At 41.2% G+C, this 20268-nt stretch overlaps 1 protein-coding gene across 2 annotated transcripts in view; it reads left to right on the forward strand.

Annotated features, from left to right (window-relative positions):
• The window catches only part of LOC141131528 (dual oxidase maturation factor 1-like), a 68043-nt gene extending 58192 nt beyond the window's left edge, over positions 1-9851 (forward strand). For both annotated transcript variants that reach the window (XM_073618899.1, XM_073618898.1), the window contains one exon: positions 7414-9851. In XM_073618899.1, the coding sequence (XP_073475000.1) occupies positions 7414-7589 (176 nt within the window). In that variant the 3' untranslated portion in view covers positions 7590-9851. The remainder of the gene's footprint in view (positions 1-7413) is intronic.
• Positions 9852-20268: the final 10417 nt, after the last annotated feature.

The raw sequence follows: 20268 nt of genomic DNA on the forward strand, positions 1-20268 counted from the left end.
CTGTTCTGAGTGTAACCTGTCCTGGTAAACTGCTGTATGGTCTTGGCTACTGTGCTGCAGCTCAGTTTCAGGGTCTTGGCAATCTTCTTATTGCCTAGGCCATCTTTATGTAGAGCAACAGCTCTTTTTTTCAGATCCTCACAGAGTTCTTTGCCATGAGGTGCCACGTTGAACTTCCAGTGACCAGTATGAGCGAGTGAAAGCAATAACACCAAATTTGCACTAAGCTGGGATATATATATATATATATATATATATATATATATATATATATATATATATATACTGATACTGCAGCTAGAAAAATCAACTGCCTGCCTGTAGTATGAGAACACCACCAGCCTTCTACAGGTAGCTTTAGCTGAACACTGTGCAGAGCTCGCAAAAAACTAACTTGTAGCTTATTTAGCCACCTGCGGTAGTGATAGGATCAGGAAAACACTACCAACCTTCTACAGGTAGCTTTAGCCGAACGCTGTGCAGAGCTCGCACTACACTAACTTGTAGGTTTAGCTGAACAATGTGAGGAGGATGCACTACACTAACTTGTAGCTTATTTAGTTGCCTGCGGTAGTGATAGGATCAGGAAAACACCACCAACCTTCTACAGGTAGCTTTAGGTGAACACTGTGCAGAGCTCGCAAAAAACTAACTTGTAGCTTATTTAGCTGCCTGCGGTAGTGATAGGATCAGGAATATACCACCAACCTTCTACAGGTAGCTTTAGCTGAACACTGTGCAGAGCTCACAAAAAAATAACTTGTAGCTTATTTAGCTGCCTGCGGTAGTGATAGGATCAGGAAAACACCACCAACCTTCTACAGGTAGCTTTAGGTGAACACTGTGCAGAGCTCGCAAAAAACTAACTTTTAGCTTATTTAGCTGCCTGCGGTAGTGATAGGATCAGGAAAACACCACCAACCTTCTACAGGTAGCTTTAGCTGAACACTGTGCAGAGCTCGCACTACACTAACTTGTAGTTTTAGCTGAACACTGTTCAGAGGATGCACTACACTAACTTGTAGCTTTAGCTGAACACTGTGTAGAGGTCACACTACACTAACTTGTAGTTTTAGCTGAACACTGTGAGGAGGACGCACTACACTGACTTGTAGCTTTAGCTGAACACTGTGCAGAGGTCGCACTACACTAACTTGTAGTTTTAGCTGAACACTATGAGGAGGACGTACTACACTAACTTGTAGCTTTAGCTGAACACTGTGCAGAGGTCGCACTACACTAACTTGTAGTTTTAGCTGAACACTGTAAGGAGGACGCACTACACTAGCTTGTAGCTTATTTAGCTGCCTGCGGTAGTGATAGGATCAGGAAAACACCACCAACCTTCTACAGGTAGCTTTAGCTGAACACTGTGCAGAGCTCGCACTACACTAACTTGTAGGTTAGCTGAACACTGTGAGGAGGACGCACTACACTAACTTGTAGCTTATTTAGCTGCCTGCGGTAGTGATAGGATCAAGAAAACACCACCAACCTTCTACAGGTAGCTTTAGCTGAACACTGTGCAGAGGTCGCACTACACTAACTTGTAGTTTTAGCTGAACACTGTGAGGAGGATGCACTACACTAACTTGTAGCTTATTTAGCTGCCTGCGGTAGTGATAGGATCAGGAAAACACCACCAACCTTCTACAGGTAGCTTTAGCTGAACACTGTGCAGAGCTCGCAAAAAATTACTTGTAGCTTATTTAGCTGCCTGGGGTAGTGATAGGATCAGGAAAACACCACCAACCTTCTACAGGTAGCTTTAGCTGAACACTGTGCAGAGCTCGCACTACACTAACTTGCAGTTTTAGCTGAACACTGTGAGGAGGACGCACTACACTAACTTGTAGCTTTAGCTGAACACTGTTCAGAGGATGCACTACACTAACTTGTAGCTTTAGTTGAACACCGTGCAGAGGTCGCACTACACTAACTTGTAGTTTTAGCTGAACACTGTGAGGAGGACGCACTACACTAACTTGTAGCTTTAGCTGAACACTGTGCAGAGGTCGCACTACACTAACTTCTAACTTGTAGTTTTAGCTGAACACTGTGAGGAGGACGCACTACACTAACTTGTAGCTTTAGCTGAACACTGTGCAGAGGTCGCACTACACTAACTTGTAGTTTTAGCTGAACACTGTGAGGAGGACGCACTAAACTAACTTGTAGCTTTAGCTGAACACTGTGAGGAGGACGTACTACCCTAACTTGTAGCTTTAGCTGAACACTGTGCACTACACTAACTTGTAGTTTTAGCTGAACACTGTGCAGAGGTCACACTAAACTAACTTGTAGCTTTAACTGAACACTGTGAGGAGGATGCACTACACTAACTGTAAATAGTCTAGCTGCCTGACTGTGGTACTAATAGGATCAAAAGAACACCAGCAATTTTCTTCAGGTAGCTGTAAATACTGTAACAAGATAAGCCTGCCTGTCAGTAGCAAGATAACAGGAATGGAGCTAGCTAAACTGAATACAGTATATATATATATATATATATATATATATATATATATACATACATACATACACACAACACCTGGGATGCATATATATACACACAATACACTGTAAGTGCAGCTAACTTACTGACTGTCCTGCCTAATCTATCTAACTTAAATCAAATGACACTGTCTCTCTGTCTATCTCTTTCAACGCGCCGGAACACACACTACACAGGGCCGCCGTGCAGGTGGCCTTATATAGTGTGGGGCGTGTACTAAATCCCCTGAGCCATAATTGGCCAAAGCCTCCTTGGCTTTGGCCAATTACGGCTCTCTGTTCAGATGGCGCTGTGATTGGCCAAGCATGCGGGTTATAGTGCATGCTTGGCCAATCATCAGCCAGCAATGCACTGCGATGCCGCAGTGAATTATGGGCCATGACGCGCCACGCGAATTTGGCGCGAACGGCCCATATCGTTCGCAATTCGGCGAATGGGCGAACAAACGATGTTCGAGTCGAACATGGGTTCGACTGGAACACGAAGCTCATCCCTAATCCTGAGTGACCCCGAGGAGTCTGCTTCTCAAGCCTCTGCAAATTTGAGGCACATCGGCAACCTCATGATTCAAAGCCTGCGAAAGGACCCAAGAATACGTAGCATAAAGGAGAAGGATGATTACTGTTTGGCAACCCTCCTTGACCACCTTTATAGGAGGAAGGTCTCAGAACTCATCCCATCCCCACAGAGAGTGCAGACGATAAAATTTCTTGAGGACACGTTAAAGTGGATTTTTTTGAACATTTTTCCTGACTCCAGTAGGTTACAGTGTCAAGGAAAACGTAGTTTTGAGTCTTCTGTTGGTCAAGAGAGGAGCGTTGGTGAAGGCGTCCACCTAACTGAGGCATTTCGGAATTTTTTTAGTCCTCGCTGCCTAGGGCTGTCAGCTTCCGCATCTCATCGGCAGCATCTGCATAACGTGTTGGACTATTACCTCGGGGCCAAAACAGAGATGGAGAGCTTTCCAGCTGACGATCCACTAAATTACTGGGTCATGAGAATAGACCATTGGCCAGAACTTGGCCAGTATGCTATTGAGTTGTTGGGCTGCCCTGCATCCAGCGTGCTTTCAGAATGAGCATTCAGTGCTGCAGGAGGTTTCGTTACTGATCATAGAACACGTCTGTCCACAGACTCTGTGGACCGTTTGACTTTTAAAAAAATGAATCAGTCCTGGATTACCAGCTATGAAGCCCCTGATGCCAATGTCACTGATTAAGTCTTTTTGGGACGTGGAATCTCTGCAGGACTTCGAGGCTGCCTAGCTTTGAGAGTGTTGAATCATTTTGGTATAGGTTTCATGGGCACAATTAACACCCAAAAAATTTTTCAGCACCTGTTTGACATGTGCATATCATTGCAATTTTTTACAGCAAGGCCAATTGTTGCTTTCATCAAGAGTACCTCTAATGGGTTACAGTGGGAAGGCGACCACCGACACCCAAAGACCAATTTTTATGCACCCGTTACTTCTATCCAAAGTCAAAGTGACACCAGAATGTATCCAAAAAATCTCTAATCTTGTTCCCAATGCACTATATTGTGGCCTCATCATACACACTGGCTCCCCAGCTGTTGCTGAGCAAAATAAAGACATCTTGCAGGGAAAATGTCATTTTTTTGGCTTTATAAATGGGGGAAAAAAACAGTAATTGCATTTTGTAGCCCAATAGGCAAGGACTTTTCAAATAAATGGCATGGGGGCTGGGCATTGTCATGGGGAACATACACAAAAGCAAAAAAAAAATGTTCAGTCAGAAAGTGGTTATACCAAGATCATGGTATAACCACAGGTGTAAATTTATGGACGTTTAGTAAAAGTGATCTGGGTGGCTCTGCAGCTGCCTGGTTACTTTTACAGTGCTGTGAAGGGCCAGGGTCAGTTCAGTAAACACAAAAAAGATGGAGATACATCCATTGCCCAATCTCCTCTGTGACAAATGAAGCAGAAGTGACAAAGATTTTATCACTTCCAGGTTCAGAGTTGTGTTTGATGCTGCTTCGGAGGGTGGGGAAGACATTGGGGATCTAATATAGCTCCATTAAGAGTACCTGTCACCTGCCCATGCTGTCACTTAGGGAGCCTGTTAGTCCCCTTGTGATAGCAATAAAGTTAAATGATTTTTTTTTTTTACAAGAATAAAATTTGAATAAAATAAACAAAAATTGAAAAAAATAAAATAAAAGTATCCCCATCCCCCCCCCCCAGCATACACACAAATGCAAATTCCGGCCTAGGTCACTGTGGACCTCAGAGTGAGAACAAAAATACAAGGACCATAATCCACAATTAACTTTAAACTGATAGCCTCTAAAGGTTTTTAAAATGTCACATATGAAAAAAAAAGTAGGTAGTTTGTCACCATTTCTCAGGTGTATGCATATTTACTTGATGCAACATAATTTTTTACATTTTACCAAAAACTGAGTTTTATATTGTGTTTGTGTGCACTAAAATTGAGATTAGTTTATTTTTCCTGAAAGTTTGCTTTTGATAAACGGCTGAGCAAATATCATGTGACAAAAGAAAAATTGCCACCCTTTTATTCTCCAGGGCTTCTGATTTCAGAAAATATATAATGTTAGGGGAAAGTCATTTTTTTTTTTTGCAAAAAATGCAGATTTTGACATGTGTGAAAATTTAAAAAATTGCCTTGGACAACAAGTGGTTAAAAACCCTAAATACCTTTAAATATTTTGCCTGAGGGTACCAGTGTATACAACTTGCTGCAGCAACACTGACATTTACAAAGAAAATAAAATACCGTCTAAATTACTGGCAAAATGAGAGCTCCCAGCTGCTTCATTCTGTTTGTAAACAAATGGCCAGGGAGTCCATTTATCTTAACCAGGTCCTTATCCTAGATGAGGGTCAGACACAGATGTTGATATAAGACCTGCACAAAAAAAAGGATGGGATTACCCCTAAAAATACATACCAAACTCTTATCCCTGATGAGTGTGTGGTAAGAATCTCGCGTATAAAAAAAAAAAAATTAAAAAAAATAAAAAAACCTTCAAATTCCATATTAGCAGCTGCCAACTTCCTAACAATCAGCCTAAGGGGGAAGCTGTCACATTTAGCAGCAGCAGCAGTAATAACTCTGTTAAATGTCTCAGTTCACGCTGTCATCAGAAGTTTGACATGGCTGGACACCAATTTAGTTTGCCTATTTGATGAACGTTCATACAACCAAAGTTTGGTCCGATCCTAGGTTCAGACTAAACCACAACTCATCCCCATTTACTGTTAAAGGGGAAGTACAACCAAAGCTCCTTTGTTCCACAAAGCTGCCTCCCACTGAACCCAGATACATTTGGCTCATTCCTAATAGTAAACTAAGGTTTATTGATATAAAAAATGTTCTAAAGTGAATATCATATAATACCCACAGCCATCGTGAATAATCCCTGTATTGTGTCTAATATGTTTATTTTCTATGCTAGTCCCCTAGTGGCCATAATGTGGTATTTTCCTGATATCAAATATTTCAGGAAAATACAGCTTTGTGTCCACTAGTTGAACCTGATGATCATAAACAATAAATATATTAGGCACATTACATAGATTATTTGTGATGACTGTGCAATTCAGAGGCTTTCACACAGTGGATTTTTTTTTTTTTTTTATGAATATGCCCAATAATGAATGAGAAGAGCAAGAAGTTGTAGGTGCTGCCTTTGTTTTTTATTTTATAGTTAACAAGGAAAAAAAAAAAAAATCAAACCCAGATTTTTTTTAAATTTAAATTAAACTGGTACTAAAGGCAAAATCAAAAATGACATATATATATATATATATATATATATATATATATATATATATATATATATGACACATCCTGTCACTAACATTAACAAAGCAGTCTTTGAGCCTGATATTCCTCCAACGATGTGCACTAGAGCCTCGGCTGTATGGGGAGAGGGGGCGGGGCCGAGCCATGGCTTCATGTCTGAATGGACATACACAGCAGTGGCTCAGGAGCGAGCCTGCTAGGGTGCCCCCATAGCAAGCTGCTTGCTGTGGGGGCACTCGGCAGGAGCAATGGCAGAGGGCCCAAGAAGAGAAGTTTTGGGCTGCAAAACCACTGCACAGAGCAGGTAAGTATAACATGTTTGTTATTTTTAACAAAAAAACCCCCAAGTCTTTAATATCACTTTGCAACAAAAGTGAATGTTAAGGCCTGGGTCACACTAATGTGATTTCTGATGCGACTTGAGTCAAACAGAATCGCATAACAATGGAAAATCACATAGTTTCCAATGGTGCCATTGCTGAGAAAGCTGACATCTTTGACATATCAGCTATGACACCAGGCACTTGAAGGCTTAAAGGTTGGCTTAAGCACACTGCCAACAGCAATGCCATGTACACACGATCAGAATTTCCAACAACAAAACCGTTGATTTTTTTTTTACGAAGGATGTTGGCTCAAACTTGTCTTGCATACATACGGTCACACAAATGTTGTCGGAAATTCCGAACATAAGAACACGGTGACGTACAACACGTACGACGAGCTGAGAAAAAGGAAGGTCAATAGCCAGTGCGGCTCTTCTGCTTGATTCCGAGCATGCGTGAGCTTTTGTGCGACGGACTTGTGAACACACGATCGGACTTTCCGACAACAACTGAAGTTGTCGGAAAATTTGAGACATGTGTCTGCTCACATCCAACGCTCCACAGAAGAGAGTAGAGGGTCCGATCAGATCCACCTGAAAAACTGACAGGCGGACCTGATCGGACAGCCTGTGTGAAAGGGGCCGAACTTTAAAAAAAAAAATGACTACTGTAGAAGTAGGCTCTATATTTCCCAGAGACTTCAGATGATTATTTATTAACCTGGTATTTTGTAAGGTCCCTTTACATTTGCATGTTATTTTTCTCTTTTTTTCAGGTTTGGTTTGTCTTTTTATTAGCATTACCCTCTTGACAGTACACATAAAGAGCCCAGCCTTCCTTCGTCATTTATTCAGTGGTCGAGATAATGAGGAAGTTTGCCCCAAGTCTGAAAATGAAGAAGGTGGTGCTGTGATTGACAATGAAACAGTTACTATGATGACCCAGTTGTAATCAATCAGCTGCTTTCCAAGACTTACAAATCTACCAGATGGACTTCTGTTTCAAGTTGATGGACTTTAATTTTGGTTTGTAATTTGGGATTCTCAGTAATTCATAGTGTTGGGGTAAATCAGAATGTTTGAATAACTGAGACATATTGTAAATGTTATTGGAAAGCAACAGTCTACAGAAAGGGGTTGCAGAAGTAACAACCCCTACTGAGTTCATAGACCATTTTGGTCTTAGCTCTGACCCTGAATGAACAACAGTTGTCTCTTCAGCCCTCACAGTATTTTCGGAAGCATCTTCACAGTTCCTAAACTTATAGATTATTTTTATTGTGTGAGATATTTTCATGTATAGTAGGCGTTTTTAAAAATGAATAGTTGTTTTTGAACCTGGTTTACATTCACCAGTAAATTTTTAAGGATACCAATCCTCCATCAGGCAATTTGTTATGCCTTGCTCGCAGTTCAATAATCATACCATATCACTGTGTGGCCTGTGTTCAATGGGGACACAATTCCATATAATCTAAATGAGCATGTGCTAGACCAATGAAAACATTTCAAATTTACTTTTTTTTATCTACATTTCCTTGTTTTTAATTTAACTGAATTGTGAATATTTGGAAAGATTGACATTTTGTTGTTTATTGTGATTCATTCAATGGGGTAATTGCCAATAAAGGAAAGGTGAACATTTACTTAAAGTGGTTGTATACCCCTTTTTTACATTTTTACCTACAGGTATAAAAAGGCTTACCTGTAGATAAAATGAATATCGCCTAAACCTACATGGCTTAGGAGATATTCACCCTGCATGCAGCCGCTGACATCAGCGGCGCATGCGCAGTGAAGGTCCGGAGAAGGTCCGACGTATCGCGCCGGAACTTGTTGGAACGGAGGACTCCCGCACGCATGACATCATCACGGCTCTGGCCACTCACAGCGTCGGAGCCAGGTACCAAAAGAAACGCAGAGGGGAAAATGTCAGCTCCCTCAGCGGTGACCAGGATGTGATGCAGACGCTTCATTCTAAGGTAAGTATTTCATAATGAGCAAGTATGCATGAGGACCGCAACGCGGTACTAACACGCAGCAAAACCCATCTCCATCATCAGGAGCTCTGGTGAACACCAGTTAGTACTTCGCACCTTAGGTGAGCCCACGTCATCCACCAGGGCGACCTGCTTGTATATACCTATCCTGCAAATATTGATTTGATTTGGATTTCTCTTCTGTTCATTTGCTTTCTATTTTGTTAAAGTGACACTAAAGGTTTGATTTTTATTTTTTAAAAATAGCAAACATACTTACCTCCACTGTGCAGCTTGTTTTGCACAGAGTGGCCCTGAATGGCGTTTTCTGGGGTCCCCTGGTGGCTCTCCTAGCTCTTCCCCGTCTCAGATAACCCCCCGGGAGAAGTGCTCTCCCAGGGAGTTACCTTTCGGGCGCGCTCCCGAGTCCTGCATTCGGCGTCCATACATGCTGAGTGCAGGACTCGGCCCCGCCCCCCACGTCATTGGATTTGATTGACAACAGCACGAGCCAATGGCTGCGCTGCTATCAATCTATCCAATGAGTAGCCGAGAAGACCGGGTCGAAATCCAGCGCATTCTCGACGCGGGACTTTCGAGGGCTTAAGTAAGTAAACGGGGGGGCCAGTAAGGATGCATTAAGGTGAAAAAACGTGAACCTTTACAACCCCTTTAATTGATAAACATAAACTATTAACATTTCTATTCCTGAAAACATTCTTGATTTTCAGCATTTTGTCACACTTGCCTAAAACATGGATAGATTTGCACCTTACTTCTGGTCTGGTAAATGTTAAAGCCACCAACTTCACTCTTCGTTTGCATGTGGCAAATCACTGACTTATAAGCAATTCACGATTATCTGCTATGATAGGCCAGGTACTCTTGATTAAGCCTGTATATCCCTGTACATATTTAGCGCAACTTCAATGACCTTCAAATGATTAGTGTGGACTAAAATTCTTATTTGCATATGACGGCATTTGCTCTTTGTTCTCCCAACTGACATGAAAAATGAGTTTAATAAATCTGTTCTTTTGTGATGTCTTTCTGTTCTGCCTCCCTTCATTCAGCAGACAGGGAGACTTGCAGTAAAAAAGGTAAAAAAGAAAGTTTGGTTTTGTACAGAAAAGACAAATCCCAGCCACAAGCTCTTTTTCCTAAATGTTATTTTTTCTCTTGTTTAACAGATGTGCACACTGTTTCAAAAGTTTTTATTAAAACAGTTAAATAAATACACTGTGTTTTGATGTGGTGTCTACGTTTATTTATAGAAAAGGTGTTGTCATGTAGCAATATCCTTGATTGTCTGGGAAGTCATCTGTTAGTAATAAAGATTGCAGCAATAAATATTTATATTAATAGCCAGTAATGGCTGGGTGGATATAATATATAGTATGCTTGCAAAGCTAGAATTACCGCTTGCCGACTGGTTCACGCTAATATAAGTCGGCAGAATGGCACGGCTGGGCGAAACCCTGTACGGGTACATCTACCCTTTAAGAGCCGTCAGAGGGTGCGTGCATGCCGCCAGAGGAGCACGCCCGCTGCACGGCGGGGGACCCCAAGCGAATGGCCGGCGGGCACAATCTGTCCGTTACAATGTCGCAGTACTGCTAAAAATCGCAGATCACCGCTATTACTAGTAGTGGTCCCAAAAATGTGTCAAAAATCGTAGAGGTGATCAAATACCACCAAAAGAAAGCTCTATTTGTGGGAAAAAAGGACGCACATTTTGTTTGGGTACAGCATTGCATGACCGCGCAATTGTCAGTTAAAGTGACGCAGTGCCAAATTGTAAAAAGTGCTCTGGTCAGGAAGGGGGTAAAATCTTCCGGGGCTGAAGTGGTTGAACAAGCAATACAGTGCCTTGAAAAAGTATTCATACCCCTTGATATTTTCCACATTTTGTCATGTTACAACCAAAAACGTGAATGTATTTTGCTGGGATTTATTGGGATTTTATGTGATAGACCAACACAAAGTGGCACATAATTGTGAAGTGGAAGGAAAATGATAAATGGTTTTCGAAATGTTTTACAAATAAATATGTGAAAAGTGTGGCGTGCATTTGTATTCAGCCCCATTTACTCTGATACCGCTAATTAAAATGGTGAAACCAATTGCCTTCAGAAGTCATGTATTTGGTAAATAGAGTCCACATGTGTGTAATTTAATCTCAGCATAAATACAGCTGCTCTGTGAAGCCCTCGGAGGTTTGTTAGAGAACCTAAGGCCGGGTTTAGACATGTGCAGGATGAAAAAATTTGTTTAGTTTAGTTTCGTTTCGATTCGTTATTTAACTAAACTCGTTTAGTTAAATTCCTTGCATTCATTACATTCGTTTTCGGAAATCGTTTGGTTTCGTATTCGAATTCCAAAAAATTTGACCGCATTCGAAAAAATTCTAATTGCATTCGAAAAAAACTATCAAATTCGAAAAAATTCTACCACATTCCAAAAAAACTGTCAAATTCGAAAAAATTCTACCACATTCGAAAAAACTGTCAAATTCGAAAAAATTCTACCACATTCGAAAAAAACTGTCAAATTTGAAAAAATTCTACCGCATTCGAAAAAAACATTAACTGAATTTGAAAAAGTAAACTATATATAACCATTTTGCGAAATTTGAAATTCGTATAGAATGAAATCGAATTCCAATAGAAAAGATTAGGATAGAATAGAAAATATAAAAGAATAGCATAGAAAAACAATAGAACAGAATAGAAAAAAAATATAATATATTGTATTCTAATCTTTTCTATTCTAATTCGAATTCATTCTGTACCAAATTCCAATTTCAGGAGATGGTTATATATATATATATTATATTTTTTTCTATTCTGTTCCATTGTTTTTCTATGCTATTCTTTTCTATTCTATTCTAAACTTTTCTATTCAAATTTGAATTAATTCTATGCAAAATTCGAATTTCGGAAGATGGCTTCTAAAATTAGAATTTCGTATAGAATGAATTCGAATTTGAATAGAAAAGATTAGAATAGAAAATAATAGAAATAGAATAGACTATATATATATATATATATATATATATATATATATATATATATATATATATATATCATTTTATTGGTCCGGTTGATTGAGAACACCCATTTTTATAGACACCTCAATAAGGCAAATATATCAAAAAAAGGAGGGAATAAAGGGATTTTTGCGGTGTCAGGTATAGAAATCCACAATAGGCTTATTAAAAATAGCACAAGAATTTTTATTTAACAAAACATGATTAAAATAAGAAACATACACATTGTACTGTTGCTAAACAGTGCACGATTACTAACATTAGGTGGTCAAAAGTCATGTATAAGTAGGTAATACATCACAACAGGATACATTGCACACTAGCCCGACATGTTTCGCTATTTTTTTTTTTTTCTATTCTGTTCTATTGTTTTTCTAGTCTATTATTTTCTATTATTTTCTGTTCTAATCTTTTCTATTCAAATTCAAATTCATTCTATACGAAATTCAAACTTCAGAAGCCATGTTCCGAAATTCGAATTTCGTATAGGATGAATTTGAATTTGAATTGAAAAGACTATTATAGAATATAAAATAATAGAAAAGAAAAGCATAAAAAAACAATAGAAGAGAATAATTTAAAAAAATTATATATATATATATATTCTATTGCTTTATTATTTTATATTCTATCCTATTGTTTTTTTTAGAAAAACGTTTTCTATTTTTTTCGAATTCGATTAGAATTTGTCTTCGAATTCGATTCGAATATGTTTTCGAATTCGATTTGAATATATTTTCAAATTTGTTCGTTTTTTTTCAGATTCGTTTAAATTCTTTACTTTTGTAATTCGGAAATTCGGATGCATCCGAATTTCCGAATAATGAAAAATTCGTCCAAATTTGGATTCGGAACGAAACGTAATGCACATGTCTAGCCGGGTTTACACTGGTGTGACACGACATTTGTCCTACTTTGAATCCGACTTTGCTCTGCGACTTGAAATCAGAGACGCGTCCGACTTCAATGAACGGGGATCCGACTTGGATCCCCGCCAATACCAGGCACTGTGTTTGGTATGAATCTTGAGGGGGAACTCCACACCAAATTTTAAATAAAAAACTGGCATGGGTTCCCCCTCCAAGAGCATACCGGGCCCTTCCGTCTGGTATGGATTTTGGGGGTACCCCCACACCGTTTTTTTGGCGTAGGGGGTTCCCCTTATAATCCATATCAGACCGAAGGGCCTGGTATGCTCTTGGAGGGGGAACCCATGCCGTTTTTTTATTTAAAATTTGGCGTGGAGTTCCTCCTCAAGATCATCAGAGCACAAGTCGCATGCCAAAGTCGGATCATGCAAGACGGCGACCCAACTTTGATCAGACTTCAATGATAGTCAATGGGCTGAAGTAGGATCAAAGTAGTACAGGGAGTATTTTCAAAGTCGAACCGACTTGTGTCGGACCAGTTAAGACGGCTCCCATAGGGAAACATTGATTTTCACACGTCATGCGACATGAGCTCCAAATGTCGGAGCGTTTGACGCACCAGTGTAAACCCAGCCTTAGTGAACAAACAGCATCATGAAGGCCAAGGAACACACCAGACAGGTCAGGGATATAGTTGTGGAGAAGTAAAAAGCAGGGTTAGGTTATAAATAAAATATCCCAAACTTTAAACATCTCAGGGAGCACTGTTCAATCCATCATCCTGAAAATGGAAAGAGTATGGCACAACTGCAAACCTACCAGGACATGGCCGTCCACCTAAACTGACAGGCCAGGCAAGGAGAGCATTAATCAGAGAAACAGCTGAGAGGCCAATCTGACAGAGCTTGAGCTATTTTGCAAAGAAGAATGGGCAAAAATGTCACTCTCTAGATGTGTCAAGCTGGTAGAGACATACCCAAAAAGACTTGCAGCTGTAATTGCAGTGAAAGGTGGTTCTATAAATTATTGACTCAGGCGAGCTGAATACAAATGCACGCCACACTTTTCACATATTTTTAAAATATTTTGAAAACCATTTATCATTTTCCTTCCACTTCATGATTATGTGCCACTTTGTGTTGATCTATGACATAAAAACCCAATAAAATAAATTTACGTTTTTGGTTGTGACATGACAAAATGTGGAAAATTTCAAGGGGTATAAATACTTTTTCAAGGCACTGTATAAATAAAACTAAAGGACATGCACTTTTTAACCCTTTCTTACCCAGAGATCATTGATGCCTAGTGAAGGTCAAATTTACCAACCTTTTTTTATCATTTGCATACCTAAAATATCCATACTTTTTATACAGTTTTCAATAACATATGAGTCTTTTATTTGGTACCCTCTTTATGTAAAACTCTCACTCACTTTTTTTTTGAGGGGGGGGGGTTCTATTTTGCTGACAAATGCAATAAAATGTAAAAAAAAAAAAAAAAAACATATATACTGTAAATTAATATTAAAATAAAGTGTTACTAATAACATGAAACGACATTCACTATATCTGGTCTTCCACACTACGCAGCACATGGAAATGCATTTATTTTAGTAAATACAAATTGCTAAATACCTTTTCTCATCAGCAGTACTGTACATAGCAGTTTTATGAGTGGCCCCTAGACTCTGTATTATCAGCAGATGTATTGAGAAAAAGAAGGAGGATCAGAGAAGACAGGATCACACATCCTTTTTACACAATGCAGAGGATTAACCCTTAGGCTACACAGTGAGCATAGAAAATAAATAAGTGCAGCGCTATGATTGCAAAAAAAAGGGAAAAATTGTATGTGATTCAAACTTATATGTGACAAAATGACACAAACGCTAACATAATAGATGTGAATGGATATTAGGCAATGTGCTAATATAGTGACTGCACTACACAGAAATGTCCAAATTGAACGAAATTATGAAATACAGTCCAATTAGGTTTGTGGTCCAATACACTTGTAAGAAGTTCCTGGCATTCCTGGGAACCTTGGAGTGAAAAAATGGAAGCAAACACCATCACCGTGAAAGAGGGAGGAGGCTTACCAGATAATGTTGACTTGGCGGGGCATATACCACCCAAGTCAGCAAGGCTTGTTGGGTTCAAACCACCCAATGGGGCACAGCAGATCCTGGAACTCCGTCAGTCGGTCAGCCTTAGACGTTCATGAGATGTTAACTGAAGGCTCCAGGAGTCTTGGGGAGCCTGAAAACTTATTGTCACAGGAAGGGTACAATGTAATAGAAAAAGGGCGCTGACATAGCGTGATACTGTTTAAAAAGGGGTGGTATATTAAAAATATCAATTCAACACTCACATTTGGAAGAAATTGATACAGCATGTAAAAGCATGAGGCGATGATAGCGGAAAGGTGCACCCAACGCGTTTCGACTGCACAGTCGTCAGATCACGACTGTGCAGTCGAAACGCGTTGGGTGGACCTTTTGCTAACATCACCTCATGCTTTTACATGCTTTTCTTCCAAAAGTGAGTGTTGAATTTATATTTTTAATAAACCACCTCCTTTTTAAACGGTATGACGCTATGTCAGCCCCCTTTTTCTATTACATGATACCCTTCCTGTGACAATAAGTTTTCATGCTCCCCAAGACTCCTGGAGCCTTCAGCTAACATCTCATGACCGTCTAAGGCTGACCGACTGACGGAGTTCCAGGATCTGCTGTCCCCCATTGGGTGGTTCGAACCCAACAAGCCTTGTTGACTTGGGTGGTATATGCCCTGCCAAGTCAATATTATCTGGTAAGCCTCCTCCCTCTTTCACGGTGGTGGTGTTTGCTTCCTTTTTTTTCACTCCAAGGTTCCCAGGAATGCCAGTAACTTCTCACATGTGTATTGGATCACAAACCTAATTGGACTGTATTTCATAATTTCGTTCAATTTGGACATTTGTGTGTAGTGCAGTCACTATATTAGCACATTGCTTAATATCCATTCACATCTATTATGTTAGCGTTTGTGTCATTTTGTCACATATAAGTTTGAATCACATACAATTTTTCCCTTTTTTTTGCAATCATAGCGCTGCACTTATTTATTTTCTACCTACTTAGCTTTTTGTCTACAGCCGTGCCGGCTGCTGGATTGCAGGGTCACAGCGCAGTATACACTTTTCACTATCCACAGTGAGCACAACAAGCATGCTTTGCTGCATATACAGACTGATTTTATTGTTGTGGGTTTAGTAACACTTCAAACATATGGCATAGCAGATGAACACTGCTGCCTGAAGGTGGCAGTATTTGTATGCTAAAGGGTTTCATTTTTCTCAATTAAATCCCCAGCCTGCATGTGTTTATGTCATAATGGTCATACGTTTGGGAACCATGCAGATTGTTTCCTGATATTTTTTAATCCCCTTACACTACTCTGTAATGATGTCTGATGTGGCCTGAAAAACGCTGATCTGCCTTTGTTGAAAAGTTTCTTTTATATCCAGTGAACATAAGTGTGTTGAATAACAAAATATTCTCCCATGCAAACATGAAAATTTTGGATTTACAGGAACTCTGAATGTACGAAAGAGACATTAGAGAAGAAAGCAAGTATTGAAAGAAAATTAAGGAAATGATTCAGCCACATAATGGCCAAAAGACAAAATTATCTAAGAAAATGACTGTCTCAGATTTGGACATACTCATGCCTCTGTTGTCTGTTTCTTGAGCTATCAACTCAGGCTATAAGAATTAAGTATCTGGCAAAAATAAATTAATAATTGGTTGCTCTCTAGGCAAAATGCCCAAGCATGCCTAATAAAATGTGTTCTGTGATGCCTCAATTAAAAAAAAAAAATGACAGTCAAATAAAAAAAATGTTTTAGTGACAGTAAACAAAATTCTGCTGTCTCAGCATTTGCATAGCAGTCGCAAATAATCCCTGTATGTGTGTATTATATGTGAATGTCATTTTCCTATGATCCTCAGTGCCATCTGAAATACTGCAATTAGGTAAATACTGCATTAAAGCCTTGTGAAGTTTGGAGTTTTATAGCTCAAGTGTAGTGCCCGCTTGTGAGTACAGTCCATGCCAAATATTTCCATTTAAGGGCTTGTTGGCCCACTTTTATTTAACCACTTAAGCCCCGAAATACCAGAGCACTTTTTGCGATTCGGCACTGCGTCGCTTTAACTGACAATTGCGCGGTCGTGGGACGTTGCTCCCAAACAAAATTGATGTCCTTTTTTTCCCCACAAATAGAGCTTTCTTTGGTGGTATTTGATCACCTCTGCGCTTTTTGTCTTTTGCGCTATAAACAAAAAAAGAGCAACAATTTTGAAAAAAAAAGTTATATTTTTTACTTTTTGCTATAATACATATCATCAAAAAATATATAAAAAAACATTTTTTTTCTCAGTTTAGGCCGATACGTATTCTTCTACATATTTTTGGTAACAAAAAAAAAAGCGTTTATTGATTGGTTTGCGCAAAAGTTTTAGCGTCTATAAAATAGGGGATAGTTTTATGGCATTTTTATTAATATTTTTTTTTTTTTACTAGTAATGGCAGTGACCAGCGATTTTTATCGTGACTGCGACATTATGGCGGACAGATCGGACACTTTTGGTGCTATTTTGGGACCATTCACATTTATACAGCAATCAGTGCGATTAAAAATGCATTGATTACTGTGTAAATGTGACTGGCAGTGAAGGGGTTAACCACTAGGTGGCGCTGTAGTGGTTAAGTGTGTCCTAGGGAGTGATTCTAACTGTGGGGGGGGGGCTATGTGTGACACGACCCTGATCACTGCTCCTGATTATAGGGAGCTGTGATCAGTGTCAGTGTCATTAGGCAGAACAGAGAAATGCTTATTAACATCAGCATTTCCCCGTTCTTCCTCATCATGCTCACGGAGCTCCCAGCGGGCGCACGCCCGCAAGCCGCCTCTTAAAGGCCAACGTACAAGTACATTAATCTGCCTGTACGTGCCCTTCTGCCGCAGTATATCTGCGTGAGGCGGTCGGGAAGCGGTTAAAGGAAAGTTCACACAAAGTTCCATAAAATGGTAAACCATGGGTTTCCCACACATTAACACAAAAGATTAAATATCCAGCTTCCTTGCTCATTTTAGTAAAGAAATAGTTATACAGCCTCCTGGCTGTACTTCTCAGGCTTTCCACTTTCCTGGTCTGTCTCCCACAGCCCATTTCCTTGCCAACACTGTCCACACAGATAGCTGCCCCTTGCTGCTCTGGCCCTCAGACTTGGGTTTCTGTCTTTTCCAGTCCACACATGCACTCCTGTGGCTTCTCCCTTGCACATCTAGACTCCCCAGGAGGGTGGAGCCCCAAACCATGGTCACAACAAATAGCCAAACACACACCTGACATACTTACCTACTGTCACGAATTTCCTGGGACATTCCTGGGATTTAGAGCCTTTTCCCAGATTTAGCCATTCCTGGGAAATGTCCCGGGAAACTCTTATTTTACCGTTTTTGGTTTTTTTTCGCCACCGCCGCTAGAGGTCTGTGGCCGATGAAGACAATGTCTCCACAGGCCGCCATTTTCCTGAAGACCAAATTGCTGTTTAGCAATGGCCGAGTGGCTGCCAATAGAATTTGAGCTGTGGCACCGCCCACCTCCCGCCCCGCTGCCGTCTGTCTGTGACCTGATGTGGGAAGGGGCGGGGATGGGCGGCGCCGCAGCTCACTTGCTATTGGCAGCCACCGGCTATTTTGTCCCATTCTATTTAGTAATGGCGGCGGAGAGAGTCTCCACTGCTGGGAATGCCTGATGTAAGGAAAAGGGGGGCTCCATTGGGGGATGCCTGGTGTAAGGACAGGACTCTGCTGGCAATGCCTGATGTAAGGGAGGACTCCGCTGCAATGTCTGATGTAAGGGGGGACTCCGCTGGCAATGTCTGATGTAAGGGGGGACTCCGCTGGCAATGCCTGATGTAAGGGGGGACTCCGCTGGCAATGCCTGATGTAAGGGGGGACTCCGCTGGCAATGCCTGATGTAAGGGGGGACTCCGCTGGCAATGCCTGATGTAAGGGGGGGACTCCGCTGGCAATCCCTGATGTAGGGGGGGACTCCGCTGGCAATGTCTGATGTAAGGGGGGACTCTCCTGGCAATGCCTGATGTAAGGAGGGGACTCCGCTGGCAATGTCTGATGTAAGGGGGACTCCGCTGGCAATGTCTGTTGTAAGGGGGGACTCCGCTGGCAATGTCTGATGTAAGGGGGGACTCTGCTGGCAATGCCTGATGTAAGGGGGGACTCCGCTGGCAATGCCTGATGTAAGGGGGGACTCCCCTGGCAATTCCTGATGTAAGGGGGGATTCCGCTGGCAATGCCTGATGTAAGGGGGGACTCCGCTGGCAATGTCTGATGTAAGGGGGGACTCCGCTGGCAATGTCTTATGTAAAGGGGGACTCCACTGGCAATGTCTGATGTAAGGGGGGACTCCGCTGGCAATGCCTGATGTAAGGGGGGACTCTGCTGGCAATGCCTGATGTAAGGGGGGACTCTGCTGGCAATGCCTGATGTAAGGGGGGACTCTGCTGGCAATGCCTGATGTAAGGGGGGACTCTGCTGGCAATGCCTGATGTAAGGGGGGACTCTGCTGGCAATGCCTGATGTAAGGGGGGACTCCGCTCGCTGGCAATGCCTGATGTAAGGGAGGACTCTGCTGGCAATGCCTGATGTAAGGGGGGACTCCGCTGGCAATGCCTGATGTAAGGGAAGACTCTGCTGGCAATGCCTGATGTAAGGGGGGACTCCGCTGGGGACACCTGATGGCATCTGGTGGCAGGCGACGTGGCAGGTGACACGCTCGGGGCTTCCACTGATTCTGCATTATGGTGAGGTAAATAATTTAATTCTATATTACAATGTAATAATAGAAATAATGCACTTCAATCATCCTGACACCATAACAACCTTGGGGACGGGATGATTGAAGCGCCAACACCAGGTGTTTGGAGTATCTTTATCTGCTGATTTGTTAAACTTTCTGGACTACACATATTTCTACTGTTGTGTAGGATCTGGGCCTGCTGTCACTCCATCCCTCTTTCTTCCTCTCTTTATCTTTCTCTCCCTCTTTCTTTCTCTCCCTCTTTCTTTCTCTCCCTCTTTCTTTCTCTCCCTCTTTCTTTCTCTCCCTCTTTCTTTCTCTCATTCATCTCATACCACACCACTTCCGAGCCATGCCCATTTAGGACACGCCCACCATTCCGCTCAAACCACGCCCATTTTTCATCGCGGCGCGCTCCGCGAGCCACATTTTTTTGTTACAGTATGCCCCGCCTACAAAAGAATGCCACGCCCCTAATTATAGCAAGGCTCCGCCTACATGCAAAAAAGTGTCCTGATTTTTTTTTTGCAATGTTGGCAACTATGACCTGACCAATCAGTGTGCTGGTGGTTCACAAAATCCACCCGGATCTCCAGGCTTCAGGTCCCAAAACAGATTTTTCCAAACATTGAGGAAACTGAAAAGCCAGTTTCTTCCTAATTAAGCAAACCCCTTGGAGCCCTTCAACCTGCCTGGTTGAGAATCCTGGGTTACCATCACCCTGGTGGGGCACGGGCATAGGCCACTATATAGAACCAACAGACATAAGACAAAAATAGAAAATTACATTTCACACTGCAAAGTTTGGGGGTTTTAGCTCCATTGAACCAAGTGCAGTGGAAAGCCGTTTAAATTTTAAC

Source organism: Aquarana catesbeiana, linkage group LG03 (assembly GCF_042186555.1).
Source record: "Aquarana catesbeiana isolate 2022-GZ linkage group LG03, ASM4218655v1, whole genome shotgun sequence".
In the NCBI taxonomy this organism is placed as follows: Eukaryota; Metazoa; Chordata; class Amphibia; order Anura; family Ranidae; genus Aquarana; species Aquarana catesbeiana.